Consider the following 18,516-nt stretch of genomic DNA (forward strand, 5'->3'; position numbering starts at 1 on the left):
GATTTGTTCTTGATATTTAAAAATAGAACCTATTACATCCCTCAAGTCAACTTTCAATCTGAATTCAGCCACCCAGCAACCCGGTTGTAAATTTTGGGGGTATAATTGATAGATCATTTGGTTAATTCAACTTGATATTCACGTGAAATTTAATGAATCAAAAAAAGGGGAAAATAAAAAATTATAGCATACAAAAGAAGGATTTATCCAATGTTTTTCAGTTTAAATTTAAACAAAAATCACGCAAGCCAAATATCCAATGTTCTGCATATCCGCCAATAAATAGAGAGTAACACCAAAAAAATTTACTAAGGTAAACTGGTAAATTCCATAATTTCCGCCAAATTGATAAAATTACATCAAAGTTTCACTTTGTTGGCCTCGTGTATTTACATACATAGATGGAGCCCAGGTGATGAGGTGCCATTGTACACGATGCTAGGCAATTTGGTCAATAAAAATTCTTAAAACCAAACTCCCCCTCCAAAAAATAAAAAAAAAAACCTCATAAATTTGCATGGGAGCGCCTCTAAACCCCAATTTACTAGTGTTTGGATTGCAGTTTTCTATCTAAAAAGTTCTATATTTTCAGTGAACACATTTTTCTATTACTTTTTTATCTCATATACATCAAATCATTACAATATATTTTTCTTTAAAAATTCTAAAATATATCAATCCAAACACTAACCAATTGCTACACTAGTTCAAAGGGAATTTATCTTACTGGGTAGTAGCCAGTTTTATCTTACCGGCCACTACCCGTTAGATTTCACTAAGTCAAGAAATCTTTGAGGCATGTTAAGTACTGCATGGTAGCCAACTGAACTAGACAGAGTTGGTTCCTCTAACCCTCTTCAACATTTAATTGAAATTTATGACCCCTGAAATCCAACTCCTGTGCTGTACTAAACCATACTCATTAAAGCAACTAAATGCGCTTGCTACAGAAACTATTGAACAATTGATTCTTTCAACATCCTTTCTCTTACACTCAACTATCTTTCTTGAACCATATCTTTGATCTCATGGGTGAACCATATCTTTGATCTCATGGGTTATTCTAGTGGGCAAATCGTTGCTTGCCTAATTCATTCCCAGGACAGATTTGTAAGGTGGCTCTTGCTAGATGATATGTTGCAGAAAGTTGGTTGGTCCGTACAACATTGCTAAAAGATACATGCTAAGAACACACCTGATTATTGAATCCAAGGACTAAAATACAGTCTCAGAAAGAAATCTTCAGCCACCTGATATTAGTTTTACAGTCTACAATCAGGTGTAACTGTGTGCAATCAGAAAAATATGAAGTCGGCAACAAGATATTAGTTATACATGCGTAATATTAGGTGTGCTATCAGTATTTGTCCAAATGCATGACAAACAAGTAATCAATATCGATACTTGGTAGAGTAATCTTTGGGTGCAATGACTAGACCACGACCTTTTCTTGCACCACGATACACAGTTTCGACAATGTCAATGAATTCCTGTTTGTCCTTCATTGCCCAGTTGATCTTGTTGTTGTTTCCAGTACCAAGATCAATCATGATGTGCTTGTTCCTAAAGAAGAACATAATTGTGGATGGATCATACAACTCATACATTGTATTAAAATCAGGCACCTCAGTTATATCAACCAAGTATAACACAGCAAAGTTCTTTATTGTCTCAGCAACTGATGCTAACACTTCATCCATCTGCAAACATGTAGGCAAATGGATAATCAGAAGAATAAAGGACTAAAAAAGGGGCCAACTCTAATAAGATCTCACATCATTGCAGAAAACCCAAAGCAACAAACAAGATAATGAATAGAGCAACTGAAAAGTCCACAAACCACAAAAATGGACTACCCAAAGCATTTCCTAAGACTGAATAAATGCAGGAAGCCTAAGCAGCTAAGACACATCTTACACCATTAGGACACAACCTCCACCTGTGATTTCAAAAAAAAAAAAAACTAGATTATTTGAATGTTTTTGCTGTAAGTCTTGGAGATCCCATTAATGACAGAAGGTCTGGGACAGGGGAACATAGTGAGGCACACAAAAGTCAGCTGAATTGCTTGCCCAGTACTTAAAGTTAAATTTGCCTTCCTACTGTTTTAGACAATTTGAAAGCAGTTCCAGAAAAAAAAAGGAAAAAGGATAATTGAAAAGATAGAGAAAGCAGCTCCAAATTCCTGATTGCCCACCAGCTGATTGTAAGCGCCGCTCAAAAACCAAGCAAGCAAGTCAGACTGATCTCTGACTTTTGCAAACTGCCAGGGACAGAGATCTTTAAAGAGGACAGGGGGCAAGGAGTAGAGACTGTAGATATGAATGACCCAAAGGAGAAGAGTATTAAAATAAATACAAGAAGAAACTAGTAATGATTACATTAAAAAAAATTAAGCATAATATACCATACTACTGTTGAGTCTGTTGACTGATTTGTTAGGAAGAAGATACTACATGCTACGAGTCAAATAGACTAGAGCTCATAAGTTATCTTAAATATACTAAAAAAGGAATAATTAAAAAATTGTATTTAGCACCATAATAATGGCACAGCAAGAATTTGATTTAAATAAGAAACTCGAAGAACAATGAAAATCACGACTCAATTATTTATCAATTGAGAATAACATTTTAAAAGTATATTTAATAGTTTAATCAATGCTCAATTATAATTGGTGTAATAGTTTTTCTGCATCTGAATCAACTTATGATGGGTATATTTGACATCATCATTCTATTAATTTTCCTGTGACAATAGTGATTATTATACTATTTTCTGTTAGACAAAAAGCAAATAGTTTTGAAACACTTCATAATCTTTAAAACTTGTGCATAATCCTATACACAATTGATATCAGAGATGGGAAGTGACATCCTCAACCACGACTTTGAACCACAGCATGTATTATTGCACTAACCAGGCGGTGCAGTGTCAGCAAATCTCACTCTAAGCATCAAGTACTAGCAAACTAGATTAGGACTCTTCAGAAATAATCTAACCTGAACTACTCATCAATGGGCAACTAAAATTTGATGGGATTCAACACGAAATATGTATGCACTGCTGTGGCATCATATATATGAAAACTCAAAATATGTATGCACTGCTATGGCATCATATATATGAAAACTAACCAAAACATGAAAAAACCAGGGGCAGGAAAAAAAAACAGAGTTGACACCATAGCACTGCTATAGTCTACCACCGCAGTCAACTCATCATGACTCTCAACATGACACGTAAAATACAGCATGACACGTAAAATACAGCATACCACACATACAAAGACCAAAGACCATCCTCCCTGCTGCCATGATCAATAGCTCATAACTCTGTTAGCCCGAAAAAGAAAACATCTAAAGTGACTGTTCATTTAAGCTAACTAGTAGTAAACTAAGACTAATAATTTGAGGGAACCAGTGCAACTTCTATTGAGACTAACATAGCCAGTTTCAGCCAACCTCAGCTTTGACTTCTAATGACATTTGGAAAATACCATAAGAGGGCATTAGTCTAATTGGCCTCATTTTTCACCAGAATCCTTTTTGGCAACCATTTACAACTATTCTGTTCCTTCTCTTTGAACTATTTAAAACTTTTAATCAACCAACAATTGCAGTGCAAAAGAAAACATTAAAATCCAAAGCAGAACGGTAAAAGAAATGGGAACAATTCCCTCATCCCAAAGTTTAATCAACTAGAACTAGGACTTTTCACAAGTTAGTAATTCTTTTTCTGCTTAAAGACAAGTCATAGGCCCCTTAATATTCAAAAAACTTTCAGATAAACCACTGTAAACTGGAAAATGCACAGAAAGACAGAATTAATTGAAGGAAATTCAGGAGGATGCCTTACCTGCATACAGGTCTCATCCCAATCATGTCCGAACCTGATGAGAACAAGTCGTTCCTCTTCAGCAAGGATAGCCTGGTCAACAGCCCAGCCGGAATGAAGGTGAGGCAGAAGGTATGACATCTCTTTTCTTCTCTGTGACAAGAAAGGGAATGTAGGAAAAAATGCTTAAACCGCAAACAATCCTCTGTGAAGCTACCATATTCTTAACAAAACATCCAAACACTATTGAGGTACGGAGGACAAGAAATCATTGGAATTCATGTAAGAAGAAACAACACAAGATGATAATCTCCTCAATGAAACAGCAATCTGCATAAATCAAATCTCTAAAACAGGTATAATCAATCCTGTAATCTAGACCAAAAAAAATAAAACATTTTTAAAGATTTCCAGCAACATTAATAGACTGTCTAACAGGTAGAAAAGACTTCCGAAATTAAAGTACAACAAATTTGAGGGAATCTTTAAATTTTGGTCTCTACTTTATTTCCGAAATCAAGACCCAATTGTTAGTTCGATTGTTACATTGCACCAACAAATTCGAAGCCCTGATTATAGATATAAACCCTAAAAGTAGCATCAATCTTAAACTTTTACAAGAGAAGTTACAGAAGCCAATTCAAAACCATGAAACACAAACCTGCTGCGGCGGTGGCGGCGGCGGCCTTAAACCTGGAGCTTCAGCTGGCGGGGCGTTGGAATTGGGATCTGGTGGCTGTCACGCGTGGAGAGTAAGCGAGTGATGTATTTTTTTGGTATTTGTAGATTTCCAACAATGCCCAATTGACACTTCGCGGTTTTTCTTTCTTGTTTTTCTTTTGGAAGTTTTAACTTTTAATAGCCCGTGTAAATTGAAGTTTAGGAAATTCTATCGTTCCTTTTAGGTGCGCTATTGATAATATTAAATTTACCATTAGATATAGAATAAAAAGTTATTAACTTTCAAATTATTTCAAGAATTTAAATTATTAAATACTATGATAGGATATAAATGAGTTAGAATCGTGAGTATCATACTCAAAAGGGACGGTAGCATTTTCCTAAAGTTTATAGGGGTTTTTATATTAAAAAAAATACACCATAGCTATTAATACTAGTGTTTAAGGTATACTCTAACGTGTGTACAATTAACAAAAAATATATTTATTACAATTATCTCTTTAAAAAGTTTATTTTTTATGGATTTTATGGGTCAAATTCTATTATAGTGTAGATAATCATACACGAAACAAAAATGATCAGGGTAGAGAAGAATCTGTGGAAGTTAGAAGTTAGCCTGAGGAAGCTGTAGTTAGTTGATTATTGAATAGATAATTGCCTTCTGATTCAAATATTTATCTGCAATTGAGATAAATTTGCCCTTATAATTAAGGGTATATTATGAATTTTAATGAATGACACCATATGTTTAAATGTTCTCTAATGACTTTCATCATTTTTATGATTCTGAGAATTTTGCACGAGTTTGTTTCGCAGTTTAAACTTCAAATAACTGCCTCCAGATGCATTAAGAAAATGGGAAAAGTAATCCTGAGAAAAGTATTAGTTAATCAAGCTGGTACTCAACCATTCGTAGCCAGAAGCTTCAAAAATCTGTGACTCATAACTCTTTGCTTTTATTTTGTCAAGATTTCAAGAAGAAAAGAGAACCTTCAATGTGCAATCAGCTGGTGGTGTCTTTTTACACCACTGCTTGCACATCTGAAAGATTGAATAACTCAGCCTTATTAATTTTTCTGGGATAAAATATTACACAAAAAAATTGAAAAAGGATTCATTAGAATTACTTCTAACTTTCACTATTCTTTCTTTCTTCATATTCATGCAATTTCTTCTAATAGGGTGACACAAACACACACACACACATATAATTTATTCCAAGTTGAAATGTATCTGCACCTACCAATTGAATGGGACCGACGGATCCTTTCATTGGTTGGACATATTAATATATAAAATGCGGTCCACGGTCTTAATTAAATGGTAAGAACAAAGTGGGGAATACGAAATATCAATTTGACAAAAAAAAATGTTTTTTATACATGAAATGCTTTGCATTTAATAGAAGGAGTTGCCTCTTTTAAAAGTGACTTATTGGATTTATGGGTATTTTCACATGGTTGATTTTTTTTTTTTGATATTTGATATCTTTAGTGAATAGAGGTAGTCTGAGGCTTTGAGCTGGATTGTAGATATTTCTGCAGATAAATGACTAATCTATGTTTTCTAACTTGAATTCTATAAATTTCGTGGCCATTATGGCATTAACGTCACAGTTAGTCTAATACTGATTAAAAGGAATTTCAAGTATTAATCTCTACAAAAAGTAAAATACTTCCTCCGCCCATATTGATAATTTTGTTTTCCTTTTTTTTTTCGTCCCAAATTGTAATTTACTTTCCAATTGAAGAAGATAGTTAATTTATAACTTCTTTAAAATATCCTTATTTAGTCCTTTATAATTACAAAGTATGCGCGTACATTAAAGAGCTGAATTAAAATTCCTTTATAACGGGTTTGAAAAGTTTTATATTACCATTTGCATGATATCTTATTGAATTAAAGTTGTCGGCATAGAGGAAATCCGAGGTGAGCTTGCAGTAATGACTTGTCCGTTAAACTGAAATAGAAGAGAAAATGCACATCAATGTGTCGGAAAAGAAAAGGAAGCATAGTACGATATAGAGAAGATTAGCATGCCCCTGCGTAAGGATGACACGAACAAATCGAGAAAGAAAGGGAAGCATAAATTAGAAACAGTCAAAGAAAACATGACATTTCGAAATAGAAATTGGGACGCAATGTCACAGCAATTGCAGTTGACTTATAGAAATATTCCTTGAAAATCACACGAAGACCCATAAAGGTTCCTTTATTAACAGCCAAAGTCTATATAAATTGAAATTTTAAAATGGATAAAAAAACTATTAATTAACAGAAATAATATTCTCAATATCAATAAGAAGTTCTTTTTTTTTTGTTTTCTTTGATTTCGGAATTATAACAAGCATTCAATGTGAATGACGTTAACATAAATTGAAACTTAATTTACATTGGTCTTTGTGTGTTTTCACAAATGTTTTCAAAAGTCAACGATAATTGCTGCAACTTTGCTTCCCAAGTGTCTTGCTTTCTTTGACTTTTGTTAATATGTTTTTACATTGCTATTCTTGTTTAGTTTGTAATATTCATAAATAAAATCATATTCTATGGTAACATTTAGTTCAATACAATCTTATGCAATTTCTAATCTTATACTTCTACCTCGGTATAATACGGATTTTCCAGCGTTGAACAAATTGTAAAGTTAATGCCTTAATGGCCAAAAAAGCTGCAATATTCAAGTTTAAAAACATAGATTATTCATTAATATCAGTGTCATAAGGGTATTATCAAAGCCTCAAACTACCTCTGTTTCAATAAGATAGGTTGATGGAAAATGATTTTTTTCTCAGTTTTTTTTTTTTTTGGAACAATAAAGTATTCTCGTTCTACATGATTTTATACCAGTGCCATTGTTATTACTGCTTCGAATCGAATTCATGAATTTGTGGCTCAGTCCTAAGAAAATAAGTTTAACTACTAAAATAGAAGGAAATGGGTCACTGAAACTCCAACTTTCCATACCCAAATAAATGAAAGTGGCTTTAACCAAACAAAAGATTAAGCTTTCTTTGAATTTTTTGGATGAAACAGGATTGGAGGTTAAAGGTTGTAGTAGTGATAGCGGCTTTACTGTTGTGGCGATCATGATGATCAAAAATCAAATATTTTGTAGTTGGGAACAGGAAAAGGAAAAAAAAAAGTTTGTCATCGGGTCTCGAGGATTTAGTTGAAGTAATGATCTTTAATATAAAGAAGGGCAAAGTTGTGTCATGAAGTGAAATTTGCTCTAGCAGTATCATCTGCCTTATTTACTTGTTCTTATTGTGGTCAAGGAGGCCCTAGTTTAATTTACTAGCTAAGGTTAAAATTTCAGAATTTAGAAATCACGGGTTCCATTTCCACTTTCCATTCTCGATTTCCGTACTTCATAAATCCGCATGGATCTTTAGTTCCAAATCCTGTCTTACTTCCTATCTCATTCCTTCTTATCATGCCAAGTGTCTTTTAATAAACCAATCCTAAAATTACTCGGACCACATTGAGTTAACCGACTAGCCAATCGAGTAACCAAGTAGAGAAACAAAATCTGTGTAACTAGAACCTATTAACATAAAAACCCTCTTCCCCTACTCTTAAAAGATAAAAAGAAAAGAGTCTGCCAGTCTCAATGCTCATCACTCTAAAACTTTAGATAGTAGAGATTGCCCAAGGCATATTATTATATAGTTGGGCATCGATATTTTAATTTAAAACTTTATAGAAAGTCACATACATCTTGTAGAGAGGGAATATAAAATATATCTAACCACCATTGTCCAAATACTTATTTAAATCCAATTTCGTGTAGGTTCCTTCAATCAAAATTCGCATAGAGCCTCCTTGGCCCCAGAGATGCCAGTTTGTTTTTATATTATCTATAAATGCCTTCTAACCTATGTTTAACCATCAATGTCAAACCGTAGAGTAGGTGGATACTCACAATCATATACATAAATTAGACTAGGGACCTTAGTTGGTGAACAAGAAAATGGGGCTTTTTCCATCACAAAATCCACCATAAATACATAACCAACAATATTGCAAAGTTATATCATATATGGTTCGTGTATACCATTCTTTGAAGATATCAAACATCAAAATAAAAAAAAAATAAAAAAAGAAATCAATCATGTGAAAATAACCAGTAAATACTGTGATTCTCGCCTATAAAAGAGACAAGTCCCACCAACCAAAGGATCCGTATCATTCGATTGGTAGGTGCAGGTACATTTCAACTTGGAATAAATTAGTCATATACATATATATGAGTTGAATTTGGGATCTTACTTAGAAATTGTCGGCATGGACTTCAACACGCCATCCCTGAGTGCATTTTAAGAAGAGGAGAGGTCTATCCATTCACAGAGAAAAGAAGAAGGGTTTATCTGATTATACATCTTCACCAAGAATGGAAAAGTTTCAAAAGCAACTGAGCATTACAATGGGGGAGGAGAAGTCGTGCAATAGTATAGGATCAGCGGTTCACGAGTCTGGTACGTGGTTGGTTTTTGTGCTTTTCTTTGCAAAGTTTTTGCATAATTTTTTGTCTGTTTCATAAACTATGTTCAATATTCTCTTTGCTCTTTCAAATGTTTAGTTCAACTTTATGAAGTTACTGAAGTTGCAGCACATTTTCTGATGCTAAAAACCCTTTTATGGAGTATAAGGCACCCTAGCTGAAAAAGGTTAAATTGTTGGTTGAAATAAGTAGACTCCTATCTTTTGATCTCTATTCTTTCTTAAAAATGATCATTCATGTCAGTTTTAGAAGATGCTAATTAAAAGTAAAAATACAAAAGCCTCATCAAGTTGCATGCTCGTATGAGTTCAAACTAGATTGGATAACTTGACTGAATCTTAATAATCACCCTTCCTTGATCTGAGCTCGCCAAATTTTGAATCCAATTTGAGTTCTTGGCACAAATTGAGCTTGAACTATTCTTTAAGGTCTCAGATTATTAAAAGTGTCATCTTACAGGTGAAATGAATATATGAAGTTGCATTGTTGGGCTTCTTATCTTGTCTAGAGCATAGTTGTCAAAATCGCGATCCGGATCGTAGGATCGTACGATCCTACGATCCGGATAACCAAAATCGATCCGGATCGTATGCAGCGTCGCAAATCATATTAATCTTTGTAGGATCGCATAGAATCGTAGCAGGATCGGTAGGATCGTATAGGATCGTAGGATCGTAAGATCGTACGATTCTACAATTTTTTTGTAAATTTGTGAAATACGAAGCTCCATTTTGCAAGTAAATGAAAATATTTGTGGTATATTTGTAATTTATCAAAGAATTGCAACCTTTAATTGCAATTAAGAGCTTTTGGTAGGATCTTACGATTCTACGATCCGATCCTACGATCCGATCCTGTGAAACTAAAATCGATTCTATGTAGGATCCCGATTTTACAAACCTTGGTCTAGAGTCGATAGTGCACAACCAGGCAGGTTCTCCATTTGATCAACAAATTAGGGGGAAATTTACATGAAACCACCAACACAGAAAATAACAAAAACAATCAAACAAGGGGTAAAAAAAAAGAAAGACTTTGACTTTGAATTGGTTGCCTAGGCCACCAGGCTCATAGAGATGGGATTTGAAACTCCCTCCCCTTTTCCTGTCTCTCTCTAGTATAACCCTTGTACCAAAAGAATAGAATAACAAAAGAAAAATAAAAAAAGACTTTGACTTGATATCCATATTTTCGCCAAAAAAAAAAGCAATATTCTGCTATATGTAACAGGATAGCTGTATGATTTTCTGATAATAAATTATGATCGAGTATATGCCCAAACTTAATATGGAAATAATCTACTATATTCATGCCACAAGAGGAATTGTATTCCTAGTCCACTCTTTAAAACGAGTCTCATATTTGGCTTCCTGTGATTTCTCGTATGATCTAAGAGACTAATCGAAGAAGGAAATACAGAGTCATGTTGATAGCCTACTACTTCAACGTTATAAGAACTTATTCTATGTATGCATGTGCTTCCCCTGGTTTTTGTCTTCGATTTGTGGGCAACCTCGTGGTTCGATCAGTACTAAATGCAGGAACAAAGACCTTTTATGTTCATTAGCCTGTTTCAAGTGGTATTTTTATAGAACTTGAAGAGTAGATATGCATCTTATTAAAAGAGTAAATTTTATATATACTAATACTAATAGTATATATATTATTACCATTGGATTCATGACGTATGTGTAGAAGTTGAATTTTAAATTCAAATTTTACATAATTTTCATTTATCCAACACTGACAGCGTATACATTGTCAATATAAAAAAGATTAAACCTTATTAAAATATTTAGTATAGTGTTTTTAATGTGTTTTTGGCGATAATTTTAAACATGACAGTGAAATTCTTCCTCCACTCCTTTGCCACCCTCCGCTGCAATCTCTCCCTCCCTCCCTGCCCTCCTTCCCCTCACCCGCCACCTCTTTCCCCTTCACTGCATCTGATCTTCTTCCCCACTCCTTAACCTGCCACCCTCTCCCTCTCCATCCCCTTATTTTACTTCTCCATCTTCCCCTTCTTCTCTCCAAGCCCACGCGTGTCCCCTAATTTTTACCAAGATTGCTTGAATTTAAGATGAAAATAAAGTGAAGTAAGAAGTAATTCCAGTAAAGCTTCTTGAATCTGCACCATTTTTTCCTTTCCACAAAAATTAACAAGGTTAAGTTGTACAATTTTTTAGATGTTGTGCAAGCAGTGGTCAGAAAGACACCTCCAGCTGACTACACATTGAAGATTGACTCATTCGCTTTTCTTCTTGAAATGCTCGAGAAAACAAAAGCAAAGAGTTATAGTTCAAGGATTTTTGAAGCTTCTGGTTATGACTGGTAGAGTCGATTAACTAATCCTTTTCTCAAAGTTATATTCCCATTTCATTTATACATCACACAATTATTTGAACTGCAATCATACAACATACTAATTTTTAATTTCTTAAATTTTCTCAAAATTACTATTCTCATTTCATTTATACATCACATAATTATTTGAACTGCAATCATACGACATACTAAAAAAAAAAATCATACGACATACTAATTTTTAATTTCTTAATTTATTTTCCGAATTTCATGAAGGCAATCATCTCTATGTATATGTATATGGACTATTCATTTCATGTATGCTAAAAATTAAATCCATTCTATTCAAGGAAATTACATCTTTACCCACGCGGTGATGAAAAGAGAAATGGAGAGGGATACATATCTTTTTACGTTAGTATCCAACGCAATGCTACCCTTCCTCTTGGCTGGCAGATCAATGCAAACATCAAGTTCTTTGTGTATGATCAGATTCGAGACGAGTACTTAGTATTCCAAGGTATTTTTCTTAAATTTTCTAAATTATAATGTTCTTTTACTTCCATTATTAACTTTTTTTTTTTTGGGTTGTGTAACATTTTGTCAACAATGTTTTTACGTGTAGATGTTAGCGGAGAAGCAATACGATTCCATGAAATGAAGAAAGAATGGGGCACTGCCCAATTGCTGGATCTCAAAATTTTTCATGATGCCACAAACGGTTTCCTTCTTCATGACAAATGTGCATTTGGGGTGGAGATTTTGGCCAAAAGATACTCCGGCAGAGGAGAGTGCTTGTCTCTGCCTGTGAACATATTCAGTACTTACACTTGGAAAGTGGTCAAATGCTCAAAGACTGGAAATGTTATATATTCTGATGTTTTTGTTATGGGAAATTTAAAATGGTATGTGAATGCTCAATTTATTTCTTTTTATTATGCTGGTTAATAATCTGTTCATTTGTCACATATTCACAATTTCAAAATCAGCTTCTTTTTTTTTTCAATTCTGATGGTTTCAATAATTCCTTCTTTTGTTTTTTGTGCTTCCTTTTTCTTTTCATCAAATTTCAGGAAGATAATGCTTTATCCGAATGGAGGCCAGAATCAAGAAGGGAAAAACATTTCCCTCTTTCTAGCGTCAGCTATTGAAGACACTAATTTCAGAATATTCGCAGAATACAAATTGTGCATAAAGAACCAGAAAAATGACAAAGATTTGGAGCGTACAAGTAAACTTATTTATGGTTTTTATTAAATTGATATATGAATTTTATTGAGTCTAGATATTAAATTTACTATAAACTTGTGTTTCATTTGGACATTTATTTTTATTTTTATTTATTTAATTTTTGTTTTTGCAGCTAATCATTTGTTCACTCATACAAAAAAGGATTGGGGTTGGTCTGCGTTTCACCCCCTGATTGACATTAAAGATCCTTTCAAGGGCTACCTATTGAAAGATACTCTAATTGTCCAAGTTGAAATCACCCGTATCTCAACTGCGAAAGATTTCTCCTCAAAATGAAAGGGCTGATCAAACCACGTCTCCTGCATAGTTGTATGTTTTTTCTTAATGGTTTGTCATTATGCACTCAATCACAAGTCAATGCTGATATGTTCTTCTCAACATGGAATGTGTACATTGTCTTCCATGATTATCCAACTTTGTTGTTTTATTCCATGTTAGTATTTTCCAGAGATGTTTTCTTGTTTCTGTTTTTTTCTTTTTTTACTTGTTTCTGTTTCGATTATCAAATCTTTGTAATTTCCATATTTCAATTTTTCCAAAGAATGGGTGCCGAGAACAATGTAAAGAGATAAGTATTTGTTCCCCTTTGATTTTGGAGCCATAATAACTACTCTTGTTGAAAGATGTTAACTAGACAAATTAATTTATGGGTTATTATCACTTTTTCCCCTTAACGTTTGGTGCTACTATTAAATTTCTTCATTAGCGTTACTTTTTGGTTACTTTTCCCCACTACTAAACTAACTTAGTAAGTTAAAAAAAACTTTAGAAGAAAGTTCCATCCTCTTTTTATAATAAAAAATTTAAAGTGACCCTTCTCTTTTTTAGTAGGGATAATTGCAGAAACCTCCCCTGAGGTTTCTGACACTTGCACTGACCTCCCCTCTAGATTTAGAAATGGCATTCAACACCCCTGAATAGGAACAATTCGTTGCAGAAACCTCCCCTGAGGCTTGATGTCCCATTAAAAAATTATTTGTAGAAGTGAGATAAGAAATTTCTTCCAATTTTGCCCTGATCTTGCTTGACAATTAGTATTAACAAGGGAGGGGCATAGGCATTAAGGATCAAACAAGTTCAGGGGGTATAAATGCAACATATTTTTCATTTCAATATCTAGCTTGGTTTGATGAGTGTTTCGGAATTAAATGCAACTAAATTTCAAAATTACCCCTAATATAACAATTCTTATAAAACAAAAGAATTACACATACGACAAATTAACATCTCCATAATTGTAACTACAATAGTTATTAACTTTTTTGATAAAATATAAGAAAATCATAAACCATAACAAAAATTAATACTAGAAAATAAATATAGTGGCCGTATTAATAAGGAGTAAATTCCCAAAAAGAGAGAGTTTTTAAACTAACTTTCTAAAGAGTGGCATTTTTGAGTCTCTTCCCAAAGGGTGAAAAACGCATCGAAGGAAATGATTTCTTCCAAATAAAAATGCAACTTTCAAATACGTTATTTTAATTTTCATAAATTTGTTTAAATATAAAAAATTGGTTAAATAACGCATAACATACCAGCTCTTTATGGGAAACTGACAGGTTTTGTAATATGTTTTATATCAGCTCTTTATGGAAAACATACCTTTATGGAAAACATACCAGCTCTTTATAGAAAAAATTGGTTAAATAGCGTCCAAAGTAAAACTAGTATGTTTTGTATTTAACATAAATTAAATATGTGAAAGTTAAAAAAAAAAAAATTGCCCATAACATACCAGCTCTTTATGGGAAATTGGCAGGTTTTATATTTAATGCGCTATTTAACCAATTTCATTGGCCTGTGGAGCTAATTAACCAATTAGCGCATTAACTAATTAGATAAACAGAAATTAGTTAATTAATTAATTAATTAATTAGATAATTACTTAGTTAACTAGTTAAGCAGTTAATTAGTTTAACATGCAAATAGTTTGTTAGTTTCAGACAAACAACAGCTTTAGTAAATTAGTTAATTAATTAATTAGATAAACATAAATTAGTTAATTAAATAATTAATTAATTAGTTAATTAGTTAATTAATTAATTAGTTAATTAGTTAATTAGATAATTAGTTAATAGTTAATTAGTTAATTAGTTTAACTATGCAGAAATAGTTTGATTAGTTAATTAGTTAATTAGATAATTACATAAATAGAAATTAGTTAATTAGTTAATTAGATAATTAGTTAGTTAATTAGTTAAGCAGTTAATTAGTTTATTAGTTTAACATGCAAATAGTTTGTTAGTTTCGGACAGACAACAGCTTTAGTTAATTTGATAAACAGAAATTAGTTAATTAGTTAATTAGATAATTAGTTAATAGTTAATAGTTAATTAGTTAATTAGTTTAACTATGCAGAAATAGTTTGATTAGTTAATTAGTTAATTAGATAATAGTTAATTAGTTAATTAGATAAATAGAAATTAGTTAATTAGTTAATTAATTTAACTATGCAGAAATAGTTTGATTAGTTTAATTTGTTTAACAAATTAAACGTTGGTTTTGATGAAAGTACTCAAACCTTTCATCTGGTAAAGTCAAATACAATGGGGGTACTCTAGTAAATTCACACACTTTTACCTTTTAAATTGGTTCCAACTTTTTCTAGGGGAGGTTAATGCTGTTTCAAATTGATAGGGGAGGTCAGTGCAAATGTCAGAAATCTCAGGGGAGGTTTCTGCAATTTTCCCTTTTTAGTATCAAGGAAAAAGTCAAAACATTAATCATTTTTTCTTGTCAATCTTATTAATATTAAAAAATATATAGAAAAGGAGAGAAGGGGGCAAAGACAGCTCAATTCTTTTTTTAAAAAATACAAATAAGAAAGAATTCAATATTGTTACCATTTTAAAACTACTTTACCTTGCTTTTTACCACCCAATTTCAATCTTAATCTGGATAATATTATATTCTTTCTTACAAAATCTAATTTTCTGTCGCCTTCTCTTCTATCTCTTTTTCTTTTCCTAGTATTAATAAGTGTGCAAAAAGAAATTTGAGAAAATCCTTTTATTTTTATATTTTTTGAACTTTTAGAATGAAAAGAAAGGAAGAATAACCGTTCCACCTTTTTTATTTTTAATTCTATATATAAAAAGGGTAAATATATTAAAAATATTTTGAACATACTGGTTAGGTTAACAATGCTCTAAAACGCCTAGAAAATAATGTTAGAGAGTAAAGCAATTGTATCACTATATTTTAATGGGATAAAGTGATAATAACAATGTGGTAATGTTAAAAAATAAGGTATTTTTATCCAAAATTTATTAACATGCTAAGTTGAATTACCTATAGAGGTGAAATGACTAAAATATAACTTTAGGGGGTAAATTAATAGTAGCGATATAATTTATGTGGATAAAGTGATAATAACCCTTAATTTATTTAAGACATTAACACAAGTCTCAATTAATTATATAAGCCCATTTGGATTGTTATTTTAAGAATTTTTGTAAACAAATATACTTTAGTGATTTGATGCATGTAAGGTAAAAAATAATTAAAAAATATGTTAATCGAAAACATAAAAATTTTTGTGCAAAAAACTATATCCAAACAAAGCAAGTCAACGCTAATTGCTGTAACTTTGCTTCTGAATTTCTTTTTGCAAGTGTCCTGTTTTCTTTGACTTTTTTCCAATGTATGTTTCTTTTTCCTTTCTAAAACATAGACGTCGGATTCTTTGGTAAAGACACTGAATAAGCTTATCGGAAATCACATTCTGCTCCGTTGGTAAATTTAATTCAAAAAAAAAAAAATACATTCTCGATTTTATTAGAGTATCTCGGTGTATCTTCAACCCATCTCAAAGCCTCAAACTACCTCTATTACAGTACAGATATCAGATATGTTGATGTTAAGTAATTCTTTTGTCATTTTTTTTTCTTTTGCCAATAAAGCATTCTCCTACTAAATCATTTTATCTTTATTGTTATCATGTCATTTTTATTACCACTTCGAATCAAGTTCCTGAACATGTAACTTGGTCCCAAGACAATATTTCTGTTGGGGAAACATGACATAGAACCTACACTCAAGTTTCTAACCATCATTTTCAAAGTACTCGTTTAGATTTAATCCCGTGTGCCCCTTCAATCAAAACTTGTGTAATGCTCCTTGGCCTTGGAGATAAGAGTTTGTATTTTTTTTTTTGGTGATTAAAAGTTTGTGTGATTTCAGTCTCGATCACTATCATCAACACATCATTACATTGCGGGCGAAATTTAAACACATAATTTTTGTTGAGCAAATGATGTGACCTTACTAATTGATTCAATTTATATTCACGATATGAGTTTGTATGTATGCTGTGTATAAGTGCCTTCTAACCTCTTTCTAACGATCAACATCAAACCTTAAAGTGCATGAATACTCACAAGCATATGCACAGTTAAATTAGACAAGGGATCTTTACTTAATTGGCGAAAAAAAAAAAATACTGCTTCTTCCGTCACAAAAACCACCATAAATAGATAACGGCTAATATTACAAAAAATGATACATTTACGATGTACAACTAATTCACTAAAGATATCAAATGTCAAAACAATAATTAATCATGTAAAAATGCCCCAAAAAAAAATCCAGTGAGTCAACTTTAATGTCCTACATTTGAATGCAAAATATTTCGGTACACAAAAGATTAGAGTTGTCCAATAATTTATTCTTAAGATTCAATTGAAGACTATTGAACTCATTTTATATATCCATCCAACCTAAGGATCCGTATCATTCCATCGGTAGGTGCAGATACATTTCAACTTGGAATAAATCACGCATATATATATATATATATATATATATATATATTATATGAGTTGAATTTGGGATCTTACTTAGAAATTGCCGGCATGGACCTCAACACGCCATCCTTGAGTGCATTTTAAGAAGAGAAGAGGTCTATCCATTCACAAAGAGAAGAAGAAGAGTTGAGCTCATTATACATAGAAAACTTTCAAAAGCCAAGAATGGAAAGCTCTCAAAAGCCACTCAGCATTACAATGGGGCAGGAGAAGTCGTGCAAAACTATAGGTTCAGCGGTTGACAACTCCGGTATGTGGTTTTCATTGTTAAGTTTTTGCATCAATTACTATGTTCTTCATAAACTATAAGTTCAATCTTCTATTTTCTCTTTCACATTGTTTTTTCCTATTCTCTTTCACACGTTTAAAGACTTTATGATGTTATTGAATTTGCAACACATTTGTTGATGCTAAATACCCTAGCTTGAAGAAGCTGATTACTTGTTGAAATGAATGGACCCCTACCATATGATCTGTACCCTTTCTTGAGTATCAACTGATGTGGGATTTTGGCCCTTCTCTTTATATCACTGACGTTGAGATTTTGTTGAAATATACTTTACAGAGAGTTTAATCATCAAATGATCTAGTTTAAAGTGTGTGAATTCAAAGTTGTAGATTTTAAGTGTTCATTTGATGATACTATATTATGTGCTGGTCTTTGTATCCATGATATTGAACATAGACAGACCACTAGATGACATGTTTGAGAACTTACCATTTTTAAAGTTTATTACTGCTCTTAGCTTTAATGGTCTGTTGCTTCAAATTCATCCCATTTTTTAATTAAGTAGACGCAGATAGATACGGCCATCCACAAGCTGCATATTCCTATGAGTTCAAACTAGGTACAATAATTTAATTGAATCTTAATAATTACTCAAACTTGATTTGAGCTCGTCAAATTTTTAATCCAATTTGAGCCTGCAGCACAAATCGAGCTTGAGCTATGCTTTTAAGGTCTCAACTTATTATAAGTGTAATCTTAATGATGAACCAGTTGATATAAAAACAAGGAGTTGCATTTTTGGGCTTCTTATCTTGTCTAGAGTCAAAAGCCAGATACGCTATCCACTTGGTCAACAAGTTAGGGGGGAAAACTCACATGAAACCACCTATATTTTTTTTAAAGAA

General features: G+C 32.4%; 2 protein-coding genes and 1 pseudogene across 2 annotated transcripts; 2 read left to right on the forward strand and 1 right to left on the reverse strand.

The window, feature by feature from the left end:
• Window positions 1-1,170: 1,170 nt before the first annotated feature.
• LOC113779645 (thioredoxin-like protein YLS8) lies at window positions 1,171-4,604 on the reverse strand. The gene is made up of 3 exons (XM_027325309.1): window positions 4,499-4,604; window positions 3,859-3,990; window positions 1,171-1,700 (listed from the first exon to the last, which is right to left on the reverse strand). The coding sequence occupies exons 2-3, from the start codon at window positions 3,976-3,978 to the stop codon at window positions 1,392-1,394; spliced, it is 429 nt and encodes a 142-aa protein (XP_027181110.1). The 5' UTR covers window positions 3,979-3,990; window positions 4,499-4,604; the 3' UTR covers window positions 1,171-1,391.
• A 1,924-nt stretch (window positions 4,605-6,528) lies between these two features.
• Window positions 6,529-6,611, forward strand: LOC113781844 (annotated as a pseudogene).
• Window positions 6,612-8,893: 2,282 nt separating this feature from the next.
• On the forward strand, window positions 8,894-12,983 carry LOC113781554. The gene is made up of 6 exons (XM_027327511.1): window positions 8,894-8,996; window positions 11,209-11,353; window positions 11,677-11,846; window positions 11,952-12,231; window positions 12,400-12,557; window positions 12,690-12,983. Exons 1-6 carry the CDS (start codon window positions 8,912-8,914, stop codon window positions 12,851-12,853), a joined length of 1,002 nt encoding a protein of 333 aa, XP_027183312.1. The 5' UTR covers window positions 8,894-8,911; the 3' UTR covers window positions 12,854-12,983.
• Window positions 12,984-18,516: the final 5,533 nt, after the last annotated feature.

Source organism: Coffea eugenioides, chromosome 8, assembly GCF_003713205.1.
Source record: "Coffea eugenioides isolate CCC68of chromosome 8, Ceug_1.0, whole genome shotgun sequence".
Lineage (NCBI taxonomy): Eukaryota > Viridiplantae > Streptophyta > Magnoliopsida > Gentianales > Rubiaceae > Coffea > Coffea eugenioides.